This window comes from Oncorhynchus kisutch, linkage group LG23, assembly GCF_002021735.2.
Source record: "Oncorhynchus kisutch isolate 150728-3 linkage group LG23, Okis_V2, whole genome shotgun sequence".
Lineage (NCBI taxonomy): Eukaryota > Metazoa > Chordata > Actinopteri > Salmoniformes > Salmonidae > Oncorhynchus > Oncorhynchus kisutch.
The window spans coordinates 22,499,303-22,518,291 of record NC_034196.2 but is presented as its reverse complement, the minus strand read 5'-3'; the positions used below and the strand labels follow the sequence as shown (position 1 = coordinate 22,518,291).

The 18,989-nt window shown below is 46.8% G+C and overlaps 1 protein-coding gene across 1 annotated transcript in view; it reads right to left on the bottom strand.

Moving 5' to 3' along the window:
- Positions 1 to 18,989, bottom strand: part of LOC109868147 (transmembrane protein 132D-like) — an 81,260-nt gene that overhangs the window by 33,747 nt on the left and 28,524 nt on the right. The window contains exon 3 of the mRNA XM_031802240.1: positions 788 to 931. Within this exon, the coding sequence (XP_031658100.1) occupies positions 788 to 931 (144 nt within the window). The remainder of the gene's footprint in view (positions 1 to 787; positions 932 to 18,989) is intronic.

Genomic DNA, 18,989 nt, shown 5'->3' with positions numbered 1-18,989 from the left:
GATTTTTATTTTAGATTCCTTCTCTCACAGTTGAAGTGTACCTATGATAAAAATTACAGACTTCTTCATGCTTTGTAAGTAAGAAAACCTGCAAAATCTTGATCTACTTGTTGTCCCCACTGTACATACGTATATGTACACAGTATCAAACGTGCTATTTGTTCTGTGTTGTACTGTAGGACACAGCATTCACTCATCAAGGTCAGTCTATATGGCCTTGTGGCTGTGAAGGATGATAGACAAAAAATATGTAAAGACAACCCATTATTGTCATACTCTGTGTCACACCCCGATCTGTTTCACCTGTCCTTGTGCTTGTCTCCACCCCCCTCCAGGTGTCGCTCATCTTCCCCACTTATCCCCTGGGTATTTATACCTGTGTTTTCTGTCTGTCTGTGCCAGTTCATCTTGTTTGTCCAAGTCAACCAGCGGTTTGTCTCAGCGCCTGCTTTTTCCCAGTCACTCTTTTTCCTCATCCTCCTGGTTTTGACCCTTGCCTGTCCTGACTCTGAGCCTGCCTGCCATCCTGCGCCATTGCCCCTACTCTGGATTACAGACTTCTGCCTGACCCTGGGCCTGTCTGCCTTGACCTGTCGTTTGCATGCCCCTGTTGTTGCGATAAACATTTTTACTTCAACACAGTCTGCACTTAGGTCTTACCTGAAACCTGATACTATGTACTGTAATTGAACTGACGTTCTCTGTTGGGTTGAAAATGATTGATTCCCCCTAGTCTATCTCCTCAAGGTTTCCTCTCAAGGTTGCATCCTCTATAGTGTACACTCACCTTGACCACCTCTTCATCGGTCGACCGACACTCCACCGACTCTGTTACATCTGTAACCGTGCCGTCTGTTCCTACGGTGACCACTTTTACCGGCACAGCAACCGTCCTCCCGGTGAGGACGGCTGTATTCAGGATCTCAGTGTTCTGAGAGGGAGAAAAGAAGAGGAGTTAAGAGTTCTACTGAAGAGAGCAACCACACTGACAGATGCAATGTTTACTTTACTTATTGCAATATAACCTAAGATCACAAGTACTTTAAAGCAAGGTTACTCTCTCTCACATTGTCAACTAATTTGCATTAGCCTAGAACTGACAGTGGAAATAGTCGTAGATTTCAATAAATGAGTCAGTAGTACGTACAATAAATGCTTGCACATCTGCTGTATGTCCTAATTTCCCTGTGAATGCAGCACCAACGATCCAGTTGTGCCCCTATACAGCAGTTAAGGTGACATTAATACCAGTGGAGGCTCCTCAGAGGAGGAAGAGGAGGACCATCCTCAGTGAATTTCATAAAAATGTAAAACAGTGAAACATTTTAAAAGTGATCATTTTTTGATATAACTAAACTAAATTTTTTCACCTGTCTGTCAGGATTTGGCCAGGATTGTTCCGGTTTTGGCCACTAGATGCCCCCATTGTGCTTTTTTGACCCTTTTGTTTTCCCCTGTTTCCAGATTATTATTTGCACCTCTGCCTCGTTTCCCTTGAATGTATTTAAACCCTTAGTTTTCCTCAGTTCTTTGCTCTGTGTTTGAATGTTAGCAACCAGCCCCAGCGATCCTGTGAACATTTGTTACTCCAGTGGTACTCTGTTTTTGTTCTGGTTTATTTATTTTTTATTATCTTTTGAGGCTTTTTCCCTGCTGTACCTACCACCTTGTGGATTTACCTTTTCACTTGGAGGATTACCTTTTTCTCTTGGATATTATTTATATTTTTCCCTGAAGTACTTTCTTTTTTACTTTATTAAAACACAGTCTCAAGTACTGCTGTGTCTGCCTCATCTTCTGGGTTCTGCCGACTATTAGTGGCTCAGTTTGCTAAGTGACCGGAGACCCGAGTTCATAACCTGGTCCCTGACAGAAACACAGAGCCAAAATGAACCCAGAGGCAGCCAGTTCCCAGGATCTTTTTGCCACGCTGTTCCACCATGAGGGGACTGTCCAACGCCACGAAGCCGCTCTGGTTCAGCAAGAGGCCTTAATGGCTAGACATTCTCAACTTCTGTCGGAGATGCTGACTTCCATAAAGCAGATATCTGATCGACTTCCCCCGGCAACCGCTCCCACCCCAGTACCTCAGATTCAAGTGCCTGTGGCAGTTAAAACCCTGGCTGAACCCCGTCTTCCGCCTCCCCAACGGTTCTCAGGTGATCCGAGTGCTTGTAAGGGGTTTTGCACCCAATGTTCTCTCTCCTTCGAGCTGCAACCCTCGTCGTTTCCCACCGACCGGTCCAAGATCGCATATATCATCACCCTGCTGTCGGAAAAAGCCCTGGCCTGGGCTACTGCTGTGTGGGATGCCCAAAGTCCCTGCTGTGCCAGCTACTCTGCCTTTGCTGAGGAATTCAAGCGAGTGTTTCAAGGTCCAACGAGCGGCCCTGACTCAGCCAAAGAGCTCCTGACTCTCCGCCAAGGTCGGCGCAGAGTGACGGACTATGCCATCAAGTTCCGCACGGTGGCAGCAACGAGTGGCTGGAACGACGAGGCGCTCACTGTGTGCTTTCTGAAGGGTCTTTCCGACACCATCCAAGATGAACTGGCCACTCGGAACCACCGGACAACCTCGAGTCCCTGATCAAGTTGGCCTCACGCATAGACCAGCGTCTGAGAGAGAGAGAACTCATCCGTGGACCTCTCGCCCTAGCTCCTATCGGTCCCAGCTCCGAGTCCCCACCTTTATCCTCGCTGGCTCCACTGGAACCCATGCAGATTGGACGCATCTCCCAGGCTGAGAGAGACCGCCGGATGAGGGAGCGATGCTGTCTATATTGCGGCAAACCAGGCCATTTCCGCTCCACGTGTCCCGGGCTCCAGGGAAACGCACTGTCCCGTGCAGGCCTGGGGGGACTGTAACGGGAAACATAACCTCCTCCCATCTGTCCAACTCCCGGCTGCTCATTCCAGTCACCCTTTCCTGGGACAACCACGAGCTTCCTCTTCAAGCCTTGGTAGACTCTGGAACCGCAGGAAACTTCATGGATGGTATCTGGGCGAAGGAGAATGGCGTCCCCTCTGAACCTCTAAAGGACCCCATGAGGGTTACTACATTGGATGGAAGCCCCCTGGGATCTGGACGTGTCACTCGCGTCACTACCATCCTTGTGACTTTCAGATTCCCAACACCAGGAAGTGATGAACTTTCATCTGATCCCCTGTTCCGAGTTCCCTCTCGGCCTTGGCTACCCCTGGCTTCACAGCCATAACCCTCACATCGACTGGTCTGTGGGCACTGTCAAGCAGTGGGGCCCTACGTGCCAAGCCACTTGTATCTTCCCGAGTTCCCCGAGTTCTCCTCCCGAGTCTCTAGAATCCATCGACCTGTCCTGAATTTCCGAGTGTTACCATGACCTCAAACCGGTATTTAGCAAACAGAGGGCCACCATGCTACCACCCCATAGACCTTACGATTGCCCCATCGACCTGTTTCCGGGCACCTGCCCCACCAGGGGTCGGATCTTTTCCCTATCTCCTCCTGAACGAGCTGCTATGGATACCTACATCAAGGATACTCTGGCAGCAGGCCTCATTCGTCCGTCCACCTCGCCCCCGGGAGCAGGGTTTTTCTTTGTGGCCAAAAAAAGATGGTGGATTATGTCCTTATGGCCACAGCATTTCAGCTGCTCCAGGAATTAGTTGTCTTCACTAAGCTTGACCTGCGGAACGCATACCATCTTGTGCGGGTCAGACACGGTGATGAGTGGAAGACCGCTTTCAACACGCCTACTGGTCACTATGAATACTTGGTGATGCCCATCGGCCTGACCAACGCCCCGGCTGTGTTCCAAGCGCTCATAAATTATGTGCTTAGGGATATGCTTAACATCTTCGTGTTCGTTTACTTGGATGACATCCTCATCTTGTCGAGCTCCCTTCAAGAACACACAAAGCATGTCAGACAAGTACTCAAACGCCTCCTAGACAGCCATTTGTACGTTAAACTGGAAAAATGTGAATTCCATTCCTCCCGAGTACCATTCCTGGGATTTGTAGTGGAACCCGGTCGAGTCCAAATGGCTTTCAGGAAGGTAGGGGCGGTATCGGATTGGCCCATCCCCAAGTCCGTTAAGGAAGTTCAGCGTTTCCTGGGCTTCACAAACTTTTACCGCAAGTTCATCAAGAACTTCAGTTTGGTGGCAGCCCCTCTCTCAGCTTTAACCAAGGGTGGCAACGCAAGGTTTCTGTGGGGAAAAGAAGCTGAGACGGCCTTCCAAGGACTCAAACAGTGCATCCTCTCTGCTCCCATCCAGACACTACCGACTGCGGATGAACCTTTTGTGGTGGAGGTAGACGCATCAGAGGTTGGTGTTGGAGCTGTCCTGTCTCAGAGGGGTGAAGACAAGAAGCTCCACCCTTGTGCCTTCTTCTCACACCGGCTTACCCCGGCCGAGAGGAACTACGATGTGGGGGATCGTGAACTCCTAGCGGTTAAGATGGAATTGAAGGAATGGAGACACTGGCTCGAGGGGGCTTCTCAACAGTTTCAAGTGCTTATGGACCACAAAAATCGGGAGTATATCCAGCAGGCGAAGTGGTTGAACTCCAGACAAGCTCGATGGTCTCTTTTCTTCAATCGATTCCAGTTTATCCTTACCTATCAGACCGGGTCGAAGAATCTCAAACCGGACGCCTTGTCCCAAGTCTACGCTCCTGCCATTCGAGAAGATACTGACATGCCTGTCCTCCCTGCCATTAAGATCATGGCCCCGATCTCGTGGCAAGTTGAGGATACCGTGACACGAGCTCAAGCTATCGAACCGGGTCCGAAAGGAGGTCCTGCCAATCGGTTGTTTGTCCCCAAGGCAGCGAGGACTCAGGTCCTTCTGTGGGGGCATTCCTCTCGCCTCACCTGTTACCCGGGCGTAGGTCACACCTTGGAGTTCATCCAGCGAAAGTTCTGGTGGCTCACCATAACAGAAGACGTTGCCACTTTCATCAAGGCCTGTCCCATGTGCTGCTAGGGCAAATCTTCTCACCTTCGCCCTCAAGGACTCCTTCACCCTTTATCTGTTCCCCACCGACCCTGGTCCCAAGTCTAGTTGGACTTTATTACTGGGCTTCCTCCGTCCCATGGTAATACTACTATCCTAGTCATCATCGACAGGTTTTCTAAGGCGGCCAGGTTCGTCCCCTTGACTAAGTTACCTTCTGCCAAGGAAACGGCTGAGTTGGTAATTAACTACAGTGCCTTGCGAAAGTATTCGGCCCTCGTGAACTTTGCGACCTTTTGCCACATTTCAGGCTTCAAACATAAAGATATAAAACTGTATTTTTTTGTGAAGAATCAACAACAAGTGGGACACAATCATGAAGTGGAACGACATTTATTGGATATTTCAAACTTTTTTAACAAATCATAAACTGAAAAATTGGGCGTGCAAAATTATTCAGCCCCCTTAGGTTAATACTTTGTAGCGCCACCTTTTGCTACGATTACAGCTGTAAGTCGCTTGGGGTATGTCTCTATCAGTTTTGCACATCGAGAGACTGACATTTTTTCCCATTCCTCCTTGCAAAACAGCTCGAGCTCAGTGAGGTTGGATGGAGAGCATTTGTGAACAGCAGTTATCAGTTCTTTCCACAGATTCTTGATTGGATTCAGGTCTGGACTTTGACTTGGCCATTCTAACACCTGGATATGTTTATTTTTGAACCATTCCATTGTAGATTTTACTTTATGTTTTGGATCATTGTCTTGTTGGAAGACAAATCTCTGTCCCAGTCTCAGGTCTTTTGCAGACTCCATCAGGTTTTCTTCCAGAATGGTCCTGTATTTGGCTCCATCCATCTTCCCATCAATTTTAACCATCTTCCCTGTCCCTGCTGAAGAAAAGCAGGCCCAAACCATGATGCTGCCACCACCATGTTTGACAGTGGGGATGATGTGTTCAGGGTGATGAGCTGTGTTGCTTTTACGCCAAACATAACGTTTTGCATCGTTGCCAAAATGTTCAATTTTGGTTTCATCTGACCAGAGCACCTTCTTCCACATGTTTGGTGTGTCTCCCAGGTGGCTTGTGGCAAACTTGAAACAACACTTTTTATGGATATCTTTAAGAAATGGCTTTCTTCTTGCCACTCTTCCATAAAGGCCAGATTTGTGCAATATACGACTGATTGTCCATAGGACAACAGAGTCTCCCACCTCAGTTGTAGATCTCTGCAGTTCATCCAGAGTGATCATGGGCCTCTTGGCTGCATCTCTGATCAGTCTTCTCCTTGTATGAGCTGAAAGTTTAGAGGGACGGCCAGGTCTTGGTAGATTTGCAGTGGTCTGATACTCCTTCCATTTCAATATTATCGCTTGCACAGTGCTCCTTGGGATGTTTAAAGCTTGGGAAATCTTTTTGTATCCAAATCCGGCTTTAAACTTCTTCACAACAGTATCTCGGACCTGCCTGGTGTGTTCCTTGTTCTTCATGATGCTCTCTGCGCTTTAAACGGACCTCTGAGACTATCACAGTGCAGGTGCATTTATACGGAGACTTGATTACACACAGGTGGATTGTATTTATCATCATTAGTCATTTAGGTCAACATTGGATCATTCAGAGATCCTCACTGAACTTCTGGAGAGAGTTTGCTGCAATGAAAGTAAAGGGCCTGAATAATTTTGCACGCCCAATTTTTTTGTTTTTGATTTGTTAAAGAAGTTTGAAATATCCAATAAATGTCGTTCCACTTCATGATTGTGTCCCACTTGTTGTTGATTCTTCACAAAAAAATACAATTTTATATCTTTATGTTTGAAGCCTGAAATGTGGCAAAAGGGGGGGGAATAATTCGCAAGGCACTGTATGTGGAAGACCCGTCTTAATTTTCTGTGTGCCTCACAACGGTACCAACGACAAGCCAACAGACGTCGCCATCCCGGGCCTACCCTGTGCCCTGGCCAGAGAGTCTGGCTCTCCACAAAAAACTTACCGCTACGGGTGGAGTCTCGCAAGCTGTCCCAGAAATACATCAGTCCCTTTAAGGTTGCCAGGAGAGTGAACCCCGTTACATATCGCCTGCACTTACCCAGATCCCTTAAGATTAATCCCACTTTCACATTTCCTTATTAAAACCTGTTGTTTTTTCTCCCCTTGTCTCGGCAGGCAGACCTCCCCCTCTGCCACGTGTCATCGGAGGCAGGCCGGCTTATACCGTCCATCATACTGGATTCCTGCCGGGTGCAGCGGTCCTGGCAGTATCTGGTGGACTGGGAAGGCTACGTTCCCGAGGAGCGCTCCTGGGTTCCTGCCAAAGACATACTGGACCCTGACCTCATTCGACAGTTCAGGGCCCTCCACCCCGAGAAAGCTGGTCGGAACGTCAGGAGCCGTTCCTAGGGGGGGGGGGGTTGCGCCAGTTGGACTCTCTTGTGGTACTTTTTTGCCTGAAGTACTTCCCTTTTGACTTTATTAAAACACCGTCTCAAGTATTGCTGTGTCTGCCTCATCTTCTGGGTTCTGCCGACTATTAGTGGCTCAGTTTGCTAAGTGACTGTTTCTCACACCCGGACTTGAACCCGATCAAACATTTCTGGAGAGACCTGAAAATAGCTGTGGAGCAAAGCTCCCTATTCAACCTGACAGACATTGAGAAGATCTGCAGAGAGGAATAGGAGAAACTCCCCAAATACAAGTGTGCCAAGCTTGTAGCGTCATAGCCAATAAGACTTGTGGCTGTAATCGCTGCCAAGAGTTTGCAAAGCTGTCATCAAGGCAAAGGGTGTCTACTTTGAAGAATCTAAAATATTACATCTATTTTGATTTGTTTAACACTTTTTTGATTACTACATGATTCCATATGTGTTATTTCATGGTTTTGATGTCTTCACTACTATTCTACAATGTAGAAAATAGTACAAATGAAGAAAAACCCTTGAATAAGTAAGTTTCCCAACTTTTGACAAGAGCATGCACGAACACTAGACACGCACACGCACCCCCCCCCCCCACACACACACACGCACGCACACACACGCACGCACCCCCCCCACACACACACACCCCCACCCCGCACACACACACACGCACCCACACACACACACACACACCCCCCACACACACACACACCCCACTCAGTGCAGCTTAGTTTCAATAAAAGACCAGTTAATAGGCCTACATCTGTGAAAGGCAAAGTTAAAATGGACCCCAGACAGGCCTTTGTTCCCTACACCAGACTTCTCTCTGTTCGCGTTGTTAATTCCATTGGCCCTCTCTTTTTGAGCAAAACAGATAACATTATTTAACGCTCTGCTGTGGATAATGGAATTCAGTCTTCCCTCTACCTCTACCTCTCTCTCTCTCTCTCTCTCTCTCTCTCTCTCTCTCTCTCTCTCTCTCTCTCTCTCTCTCTCTCTCTCTCTCTCTCTCTCTTACTCTCTCTCTCTCTCTTACTCTCTCTCTCTCTCTTACTCTCTCTCTCTTACTCTCTCTCTCTTACTCTCTCCCTCTATCCCTGCCTGCTGATTCCTCGCTCGAGGATCCAGTCTTTTTCCCTCTCTATCATTTCACCTCTAATGTTCTTTAATGGGAAGTAGATATATTAGCTCACTTCTCTGAATTCAACCTGATTACTACTTTGATCAAACATAGTCTCCTATGCTTTCCACATACAATAACTTGAACGTATTGTTTTTCTTCGATTCCACAATTATGCTAATGTGAGTCAGATGAGCAGCCACGGCTGTGCAAACAGACAAGCAGCTATCCACACTGTTTCATCTACTGTCAAAATATCCATTTAACCGGACCTGGGAAATGGCTTCGATAAACATTGGGCAAAATTGGACCGAGGAGCCACTTTCCCTCCTATTAAATTAAAATCTGGGGAAGGTTGTTAATTCAAAGTAACAGTTCCACTTTTTTACAAAGGCAATATTTTGAACTGTCAGTCAAAACAACCATTCAGGAGCTTTTGAAATGAACAATGTCTTCTTCACTGAAGGTTTTCAGCCACAGAAGATGTTCAACAGTATCAGCCCTCCCTCACAATGGGTTTGATTGTGCTATGAAATAATCATAGACGTGAATCATAGAATCTATGTAACCTATCCATAAACCTAGAGATAATATGTTTATCGTACAGAAGGCCTTATATTTTCTATAACTCCATTGAAAACGAATTAGAACATTGGTAAACAACAGGTCGATCGCGATCGGCTGGTTGATCTGTGAGGCATTTCTAGTTGACCGCTAAACATTTCTGTAAAAAACCCAACGATAAAGTCTTGAGTTTATATTATTTATTTTTTATTCATCAACTCGCGCTGTTGGCAGTAGGCGGACCCGATTCAGCAGCCCTGCGTGGCAGGTAGGCAAAGTGTTCCCATTTTTAACCATTTTAGGTGTCTGAAGGTACACACTTCCTGCTGGGCTGCCTTAATTCGTCGGGCATGGACAACAAAGTGTTAAAAGCAGTCCACAGGGATGCTGGGCCATGTTAACTCCAATGCTTCCCAAGGTTGTGTCAAGTTGGCTGGATGTCCTTTGGCTGGTGGACCATTCTTGATACACACGGGAAACTGTTGCAGTACTTGACACAATCAAACTACTACCATATCCCGTTCAAAGGCACTTAAATCTGTTGTCTTTCCCATTCACCCTCTGAATGGCACACATACACAATCTATGTCTCAATTGTCTCAAGGCTTTAAAATCCTTCTTTAACCTGTCTCCTCCCCTTCATCTACACTGATTTAAGTGGATTTAACAGGTGACATCAATAAGAGATCATAGCTTTCACCTGGTCAGTCTGTCATGGAAAGAGCAGTTCCTACTGTACACTCAGTGTAGCCTAACAAGTGATTTGATTGGCTTTTATAACACATAGGCAAGGCAATAGCCATCTGCTAGACATTTATACAGTGCTTTTTACTAAACACAAGTCATTATGTATTACAATAAAGGTCAATTCGGGGACTGTCTGTGTATTTTAATTGTTTTATCAAGATTTTTCCGCTTCTGAATCTCAGTCCCAGTGAGTGTGTTTATGAGCTGTAGTAACAAGTGACTGGTGTTGGATTACATTACATAGCCACCGCTAGCTACTGAAGGTTGGTCCTGCCTATCTCCTACTTATTTAATTCGCTGAAAGGCCTGTCACTTCTTGGCAGAAAGATACGCATACTATCACAATGTCAAACGAAGCACAACGCTGGAAATCTATCTTCATCCACAATAACTAGTCCCAGCATATTGAATTCAATAGAAGGAAACAAAGAGAGGGAGAGCGAGAGACTGCCAGTTCATTTATGTAGCCATTGGCTGTATTATAAAGCCAAAACATTAAGGAACTGGCAGTCACTCTCTCTCCTTCTCTATCTCTGTTTTCTTCTATTGAATTATATGTAGCATAATATTTAAACACTTAGCTAAGTGGACAGCGGGGATCACTTGACATGCACTAATTTGAAATATGTTGTTAGGTTGTTATAAGATATTATATAAGCCAATGGTCATCTATAAGTCATTTATTCAGTGATTTTCTTTGTCTAATATATTTATTTATTCATTCACAACTAGGATGGGTAACACTATTTTAAAGGGATACTTCTGGATTTTCAGATGAGCTCATGGATAACATGTTTATGTCTCTGTGTCCAGTATGAAGGAAGTTAAAGATAGTTTCCTAAGCCAATGCTAACTAGCGTTAGCACAATGACTGGAAATCTATGGGTATCTGCTAGCATGCTAGTACATAACATAGACTTAATGTTATTGCGCTAAAGATTTCTCATTTAACTAATAAATGTCTTTATTCGTTCACAACTAGGATGTTAAAGAGACATTTCAGAGATGAGTGCAGTGGGGGCAGGAAGAAAACAGAGAGTTTTACTATTTACTACAGCTTTACTATTTATGTAGTTGGTTTTTATTTGCGATGGATAGCTGATTGTACCAGGCTTGGAAACAGAAAGTGAAAACAGACTGAACAAAGGATGTGTAGCATATGGTTGTTATTCTTTTATTGACTTGATATTTATTTAATCGCCTCATGAAATACAGTCGTTCTTGTCCCTTTTTGTATATTTGTTGTGTGTCTACAGTCCAGGAGAGTTTTGAGTCAATTGTAGTTCCAAGATGTGTATATTGTTCAACTGATTATATTTATTCTGAGTCGATGTGGATGAGCCCAGTGTCTTCTTTTATAGTTCTGAAGTGTATTGTCATTTCCTTGTTTGTTTTTTTACATTAAGAATGAATCTGTTTCCCTTGTACCATTGGTGAAGTGTGTTATTTCTGCCCTGTAGTCTTCCTCTGACCTCTCTGTTACCTCTCATTGGCTGGTGTGGCTGAAATGCCAGGGCTGAAGTTTTCTCCCAGTCCGCCCCTGCCAGATCCCATTTTCATGGGTTCAGGGATGGAGCACTGAGAAGGAGCAGTTAATCATAAGACAATGACCTCTACATACAGTATGCTCCTAAATATGTGCTAAGTCATCAATATCATAGCAGATGTACTATGTGCCATTAAGGATTTCTGTAGCCTGACTATCCTCTTGCACTATTCCATTGTATTACATCTACAGTATATCGCCTAATCACATTCTCCTTCAACTGTGAAGATAACAACCACAATAATGAAATAAGTCTCAAATGCTCATCTGAGACCAGGGATAATCCAATCGATTGTAACAATATTGTCTAAGGAACACAGCCAAGTTATCTTAATTCAGTGTATACCCACTTCCTGGTTCATTCAGTGTCACATCCCAAATAAATGAACCATGGTAAAACCACTTCATGTGTGCTGTGCAGTTGGCTCATGCACATCCATGATGACTTATACAGGTAAAGCTCTTGACTCCAGGCTATTACACCCTAAAGGTAGTGTGTATGTATTGAAGAGTAGTAGGAGGGCATATCAGCTTGTGTGTGTGTGTGCGTGGGCATGTGTGTTTGTGTGTGCCTATAACATGCCAAAATTCCCTCAAATGGGAAATATCCATTGCCGACTGTACATAGGGCACTGTCAGTTTCAACACACGGAGTTCTGGAGCCCCGCGACTCCTGTCTCATGAGTGGCAGCAGAAGAGCTGTCTATTCAGTGATGATGAGTATGGACGTGGCCTCGTCTCCCTTTAAAAGACGCTTGCAAAGACGCTTGCGTTGAGTTGTCATTTGTGCTTCCTGGTTAACCAATTGTCAAGTTTTCTGTCTCCCGTGCGGCCTTGATAATTGTGAGTAATCCCATTTGATTTATGATTTATGGAGTTTGAACTCTGATTTGTCCTGCATGGTTTGCATTCGCAGGCTGATTGTTTATGTGCTGGTGATTATTTTTTATGTTGCGGTTTGATATTGGCCTACTTGTATATTGTAGCCCGTCTTTAGTGGCTTTAACATACAGTACTAGTCAAAAGTTTGGACACACCTAATCATTCATGGGTTTTTCTTTATTTTTACTATTTTCTACATTGTAAAATAGTAGTGTAGAAATAAAAACTATGAAATAACACATACAGAATCATGTAGTAACCAAACAAGGGTTAAACGAATCTAAATATATTTAACATTTTAGATTCTTCAAAGTAGCCACCCTTTACCTTGATGACAGCTTTGCACACTCTTGGCATTCTCGAAACCAGCTTCATGAGGAATGCTTTTCCAACAGTCTTGAAGGAGTTCCCACATATGTTGATCACTTGTTGGATGCTTTTCCTTCAATCTGCGGTCCAACTCATCCCAAAACATCTCAATTGGGTTGAGGTCGGGTGATTGTGGAGGCCAGGTCATCTGACACAGCACTCCATCACTCTCCTTCTTGGTCAAATAACCCTTACACAGCCTATAGGTGTGTTGGGTCATTGTCCTGTTGAAAAACAAATGATAGTACCACTAAGTGCAAATCAGATGGGTATTGCAGATGAGTATTGCTGCAGAATGCTGTGCTAGCCATGCTGGGCACCACCATGGATCGCGTGCTGCAGACGATGGATTGTTTGGAGAGAGAAGGAGGTTTCCTAGCGCCTCCAACAGCCCCACTACAGCAGGTCCCACTGTCCACCCCTCTTTCACCCAGTCCCAGCGGGATTCGACTCGTGCTCCCGAGGGAGTATGATGGAACAGCTGCCAGATGCCAGGGATTTCTACTCCAGCTGGAGCTCTACCTGGCGACCGTCCACCCTTCTCCTTCGGGGCGTGAGAGAGTGTCCTCCCTCGTCTCCTGTCTCTCAGGCAAAGGCCTGGAGTGGGCCAACTATTTCTTAGCAACAGAGGTCTCTCAAGGGGTTGTCACGAGAGTGCTGAGGTAGGTGTGTGGGGGTTTTCATCGGCTCAAAGTCCAGACCAGGCCTCCACCGTGCGCATCCACTCAGAATATGTCGATTTGGCTCTTGCCTTCTGTAAGAAGAGGGCGACTCAAGTACCACCTCATCAACGGGGGGATTGTGCGATAAATCTCCTGGTAGACGCAGAACTTCCCAGGAGTCACGTGTATCCTCTGTCACAGGAGGAGACGGTGGCTATGGAAACATATGTCTCCGAATCCCTGAGGCAGGGACACATTCGGCCCTCCACTTCACCTGCCTCCTCGAGTTTCTTTTTTGTGAAGAAGAAGGATGGGGATCTGCGCCCGTGTATTGACTATCGAGGTATCAATCAGATCACTGTGAGGTACAGCTACTCGCTGCCTCTCATCGCCAGTGCGATCGAGTCAATGCACAAGGCGCGCTTCTTCACAAAATTGGATTTCAGGAGCGCTTACAACCTGATGCTTATCCGGGAGGGGGACGAGTGGAAGACAACATTTAGTACCACCTTCGGACAGTACCTCGTCATGCCGTACGGGTTGATGAATGCTCCATCAGTCTTCCAGGCCTTTGTTGACGAGATTTTCCGCCACCTGCATGGGCAGAGTGTAGTGGTGTATACTGACAACATTCTGATATACTCTGCTACACGCGCCGAGCATGTGTTCCTGGTGTGCAGAGTGCTTGGTCGACTGTTGGAGCATGATCTGTACGTCAAGGCTGAGAATTGTCTGTTCTTCCAACAGTATGTCTCCTTCCTAGGGTATCGCATTTCCACATCAGGGGTGGAGATGGAGAGTGACCAAATTTCAGCCGTGCATAATTGGCCGACTCCCACCACGGTAAAGGAAGTGCAGCGGTTTCTAGGGTTTGCCAGCTACTACTGGCGGTTTATCGAGGGTTTGGTCAGGTAGCAGCTCCTATTACCTCACTGCTAAAGGGGGGACCGGTGCGGCTGCAGTGGTCACCTGAAGGCTCTGTTTACCTCAGCTCCATTGCTGGCTCATCCGGATCCCTCTTTGGCGTTCATAGTGGAGGTGGACGTGTCCGAGGCTGCTATCTCAGTGCTCGGGCACACCACCAAAGCTCCGCCCCTGTGCTTTCTTTTTGAAGAAGCTCAGCCCGGCGGAGCGAAACTATGATGTGGGGACTGGGAGCTGTTGGCTGTTGTCAAGGCTCTGAAGGCGTGGAGACATTGGCTTGAAGGGGCTAACCACCCTTTTCTCATCTGGACTGACCACCGCAATCTGGAGTACATCCGGGGGCGAGAAGACTGAACCTTCACCAGGCAAGGTGGGCTATGTTCTTTACCCATTTTGTTTTCACTCTATCCTACAAACCAGGTTCCTAGAATGCTAAGGCAGATGCACTGTCCCGGATGTATGACACAGAGGAGCGGTCCATGGTTCCCATACTTCAGGCCTCTTGCCTGGTGGTACCGGTGGTGTGGGAGCTGGACGCGGACATTGAGCGGGCATTACGCACAGAGCCCACTCCTCCCCAGTGTCCACCTGGGCTCCTGTACATTCCATCTGCTGTCCGCGACCGTTTAATCTTTTGGGCTCATACGTCACCCTCCTCTGGTCATCCTGGCATCGGTCGGACAGTGCATTGGCTTAGTGGGAAGCACTGGTGGCCCACCTTGCCCAAGGACTTGAGGGTTTATGTTTCCTCCTGCTCAGTGTGCGCCCAGTGCAAGGCTCCCAGGCACCTTCCCAGAGGGAATTTACAACCCCTACCTGTTCCACAACGGCCGTGGTCGCACCTGTCGGTGGACTTCCTGATGGATCTTCCTCCCTCACAGGGTAACACCACGATCCTGGTCGTTGTGGATTGGTTTTCTAAGTCCTGCCGTCTCCTCCCTTTGCCCGGTCTCCCTATGGTCCTACAGACTGCGGAGGCCCTGTTCACACACGTCTTCCGGCACTACGGGGTGCCTGAGGACATAGTTTCTGATCGGGGTCCCCAGTTCACGTCCAGGGTCTGGAGAGCATTCCTGGAACGTCAGTCACCCTCACCTCAGGTTTTCATTCTGAGAGTAACGGGCAGGTGGAGAGAGTCAACCAGGGTGTGGGTAGGTTTCTGTGGTCATATTGCCATGACCGGCCGGGGGAGTGGGCGGCGTTCATCCCCTGGGCAGAGATGGCCCAAAACTCACTCCACCACTCCTCCACTAACCTCTCTCCTTTCCAGTATGTACTGGGGTATCAGCCGGTTCTGGCTCCTTGGCATCAGAGCCAGATCGAAGCTCCTGCGGTGGACGAATGGTTTAAGCGCTCGGAGGAGACCTGGGACGCCGCCCATGTGCACCTACAACGGGCCGTGAGGCGGAAAAAAGCGAGCGCCGGCCACCACCGCAGCGAGGCCCGGTGTTCGCACCGGGGGACCGGGTCTGGCTCTCGACCCGGAACCTACCCCTTCGCTTGCCCTGCGGAAGCTGGGCCCGCGGTTGTTGGGGCCATTTAAAGTCCTGAACGAGGTATGCTACAGGTTACAGCTTCCCCCATATTATCGTATTAATCCCTCGTTCCATGTGTCTCTCCTCAGGCCGGTGGTGGCTGGTCCACTCCAGGAAGCTGAGGTGCGGGAGGTTCCTCCGCCCCCTCTGGACATCGAGGGGGCCCCGGCTTATGCTGTTCGAGCCATCCTGGACTCGAGGCGTTGGGCGAGGGGCCTTCAGTACCTCGTGGAGTGGGAGGTGCACTGTCCAGAGGAGAGATGCTGGGTACCAGTGGAGGACGTCCTGGACCCATCGTTGCTAAGGGATTTCCACCGTCTCCATCCGGATCGCCCTGCGCCTCATCCTCCGGGTGGTCCCAGAGGTCACTGTCAGCGCACTTCTGGAGCCGCGCGTCAAGGGGGAGGTACTGTCATGACTTCCTTCGAAGTCGGTCCCTCTCCTTGTTCGGGCGGCGTTCGGTGGTCAACGTCACCGGCTTTCTAGCTACCGCCGATCCATTTTTTATTTCCATTTGTTCTGTCTTTGTGTTTCACACCTGGCTTCACTTAACCAATTCATTGTTTATTATTTAACCCTCTGTTCCCCATGTTTTGTTTGTGAGTGATTGTTCTTTGTATATCGGTCCTTTTAGTGGGCTCGTTATGTTGCTGTGTATCTTTTGTATTTTGAGTCAAATACGTTGATTACTCAATTCTGCTGTCCTGAGCCTAACACCAGCTACACACGCAGGACTATTACAGCATCAGTACCGGGGGGATCCATGACACATTTGTGTTATTTCATAGTTTTGATGTCTTCACTATTATTCTACAATGTAGAAAATATTACAAATAAAGAAAAACCCTTGAATGAGTAGGTGTAGCCAAACTTTGACTGGTACTGTGTATATTTTCGTTGTAACATTGTTGAGATGTTAATTGTTTTGATTTATAAGCAATTCTTCTTTTATGCACTTGGTCTCTTTAAAGAGCCTTTTGTTGTGCTGAGAAACCTTTCCTTTGACATTTAAATGGATTTATCTGACAATTCGTTCTGTTTTTGTAAAGAAATTCCTTTTGCAATATTAGTTATGCATATTTGCTGGATGGTCCACCCCTCAAGCTGAGTGTGTGTGGTGCTGATTGTTTTGTGTGTGGGTGGGGATGAGGATGGTGTGTGAGTGTGAGTGTGAGTGAGTTGATCATATTTGCTATCAAAATGTTGATCAATTCATTGAGTATTTTTATTGTTCATTTCTTTGAAATATTGTTGATAAAATATAATTTACTGCCCTTTCTTGTCCCTTTTAGGAACCCATGCTGAATTTAACTTGAAAATAAAACAATGGTGCCTCTAAAAATCATGACCCTGTGTGTGTGTGTGTGTGTGTGTGTGTGTGTGTGTGTGTGTGTGTGTGTGTGTGTGTGTGTGTGTTTGCGCGTGTGCATGTGTGTGTTATTGTGTAGAGCTATTTGAACTGCAAATCTACTTTAGTGTGACTGTGTGTGCATGCGTCAATGTTAGAGCGCTGTAAGGGTGTGCATATGTCTTCAGGAGATGTAAGTGTTTGAGAACGGCTGAGGTGTGAATGACGGGGTCTAGTCTGTGTGTTTTGCAGGGCACTCCCTTAGCATTCAGCTCTGCCTCTGTAAGGGCTCAATCTCTTTGCCCATCTGGCCTTGGGGGTGTGAGATGTGCTGTGACAGCGGGAGTGATGCGGGTGGCACGTGAACCAGGCCGGCTCATCCTCAACTCTCTCAATATCCCCCCTCTCCTCCCTGGTGCCTGGGCCCTCCTGGGGCTAAGAGTGACTGCTGGAGAGCATGCCTTATTAATGGCCCCTGGTATGACGCTCTGGCCCAGCGGTTGATAAGCAATCCAACATACATAGACAGACACACACAGTGATAAACTCACACACACACACACACACACACACACACACACACACACACACACACACACACACACACACACACACACACACACACACACACACACACACACCATTCTCATTCCCCCCCACACACTTTCGGCTTGAGGAGTGTCCTGACCCAGCAGGGGAGGATTGCCTTCTCACACACACTCTTTTCTTAAGACTGCACACAGAGAGGGAGGGAATCGATTAAAGGCCATTACAATTGTGCGGTTGGGGGGGTGATAGGGAGGTGGATGATTTGTGTGTAAGGACCAAGCACGGCTCTGATTTATGTAGTAGACCTCAAGCTCAAGGACGGACCCAGAAAGAGGGGCTTTAAAACACTCATACCCCTGAACCATCCCAGGGTCAACCCTGAGACACAAACACATGCACGCACAAACAGCAGGATGATTAAGAAGGGTATTGATCAGTGCGCTGGGCTCCCTTTAGGCTGTGTGTGTGCATCCGTAAGGATGGCAGGCATGATCTAAACTCACAAGCAGCATCACTGACAGGCAGGAGATGACACACAGTGCTCACACAAACCAACAACGCTCACACGGGAAGATGGGTATCGACCGGTGGAGTCTTGGGGACGAGGAGAAGAATGCCCAATTGCTGTTGAGCACATTGAGGGGGCCAAGTCAGGCTTGTGTTATTGCTTTGTTATTGTGTTATTGTTAGGCCTCCTACTGTGGAATGACGCTGATCTCCTTGTGGTTCATCTAACACTAGGGGCTGAGGGAAGCTGATCCTGGATATGTGGTAACTACAATTACAAACAATGTGTTGTCTGCAAGCACAAACAGATATAATATTTGACTAAAACATAATCATGTCAAACCTTGCTTACATTTCTCACATAATATCTCTCTATTATGCGTGGGAATATTTTGGTCAAACAGATTTCCAAAATTAAAATTACTTGGAGCTGATTTGCTGGTGTTTTTACAGTCTTTTATGCACAACAATATCTTTTCCTCAGACAACTTTGGGGACCTAATAAAATCACCACCAGTTGGGGAACTCTGCTATAGAGTTTATCCAAGGCCATGACTCTGTCTGAACATCCTGCATTATTCATTGACTTGATACTATAATCCATCGCAGCTCTGCAATGCTTCTATTGACGCGCCTCTTGAGATGGGTGGGATGCTAAGGTAAACTGTCCACCACCCAGAGAAATATGTATAATTCCTCCAATCATTCCTCCAATTTATTTCAAATTAAAAATGTTTCCTGGTCAGGTCATGTCAAGGAAAAAGTCAGGGCACTAAAATTACCAATTCAAAACCAAGTGCTCCAGTCAATTCAAATTCAATAGGATCAAATAATCAAACCAAGAATCTTCCATTCTCCATACATTCATTCAAACTGACA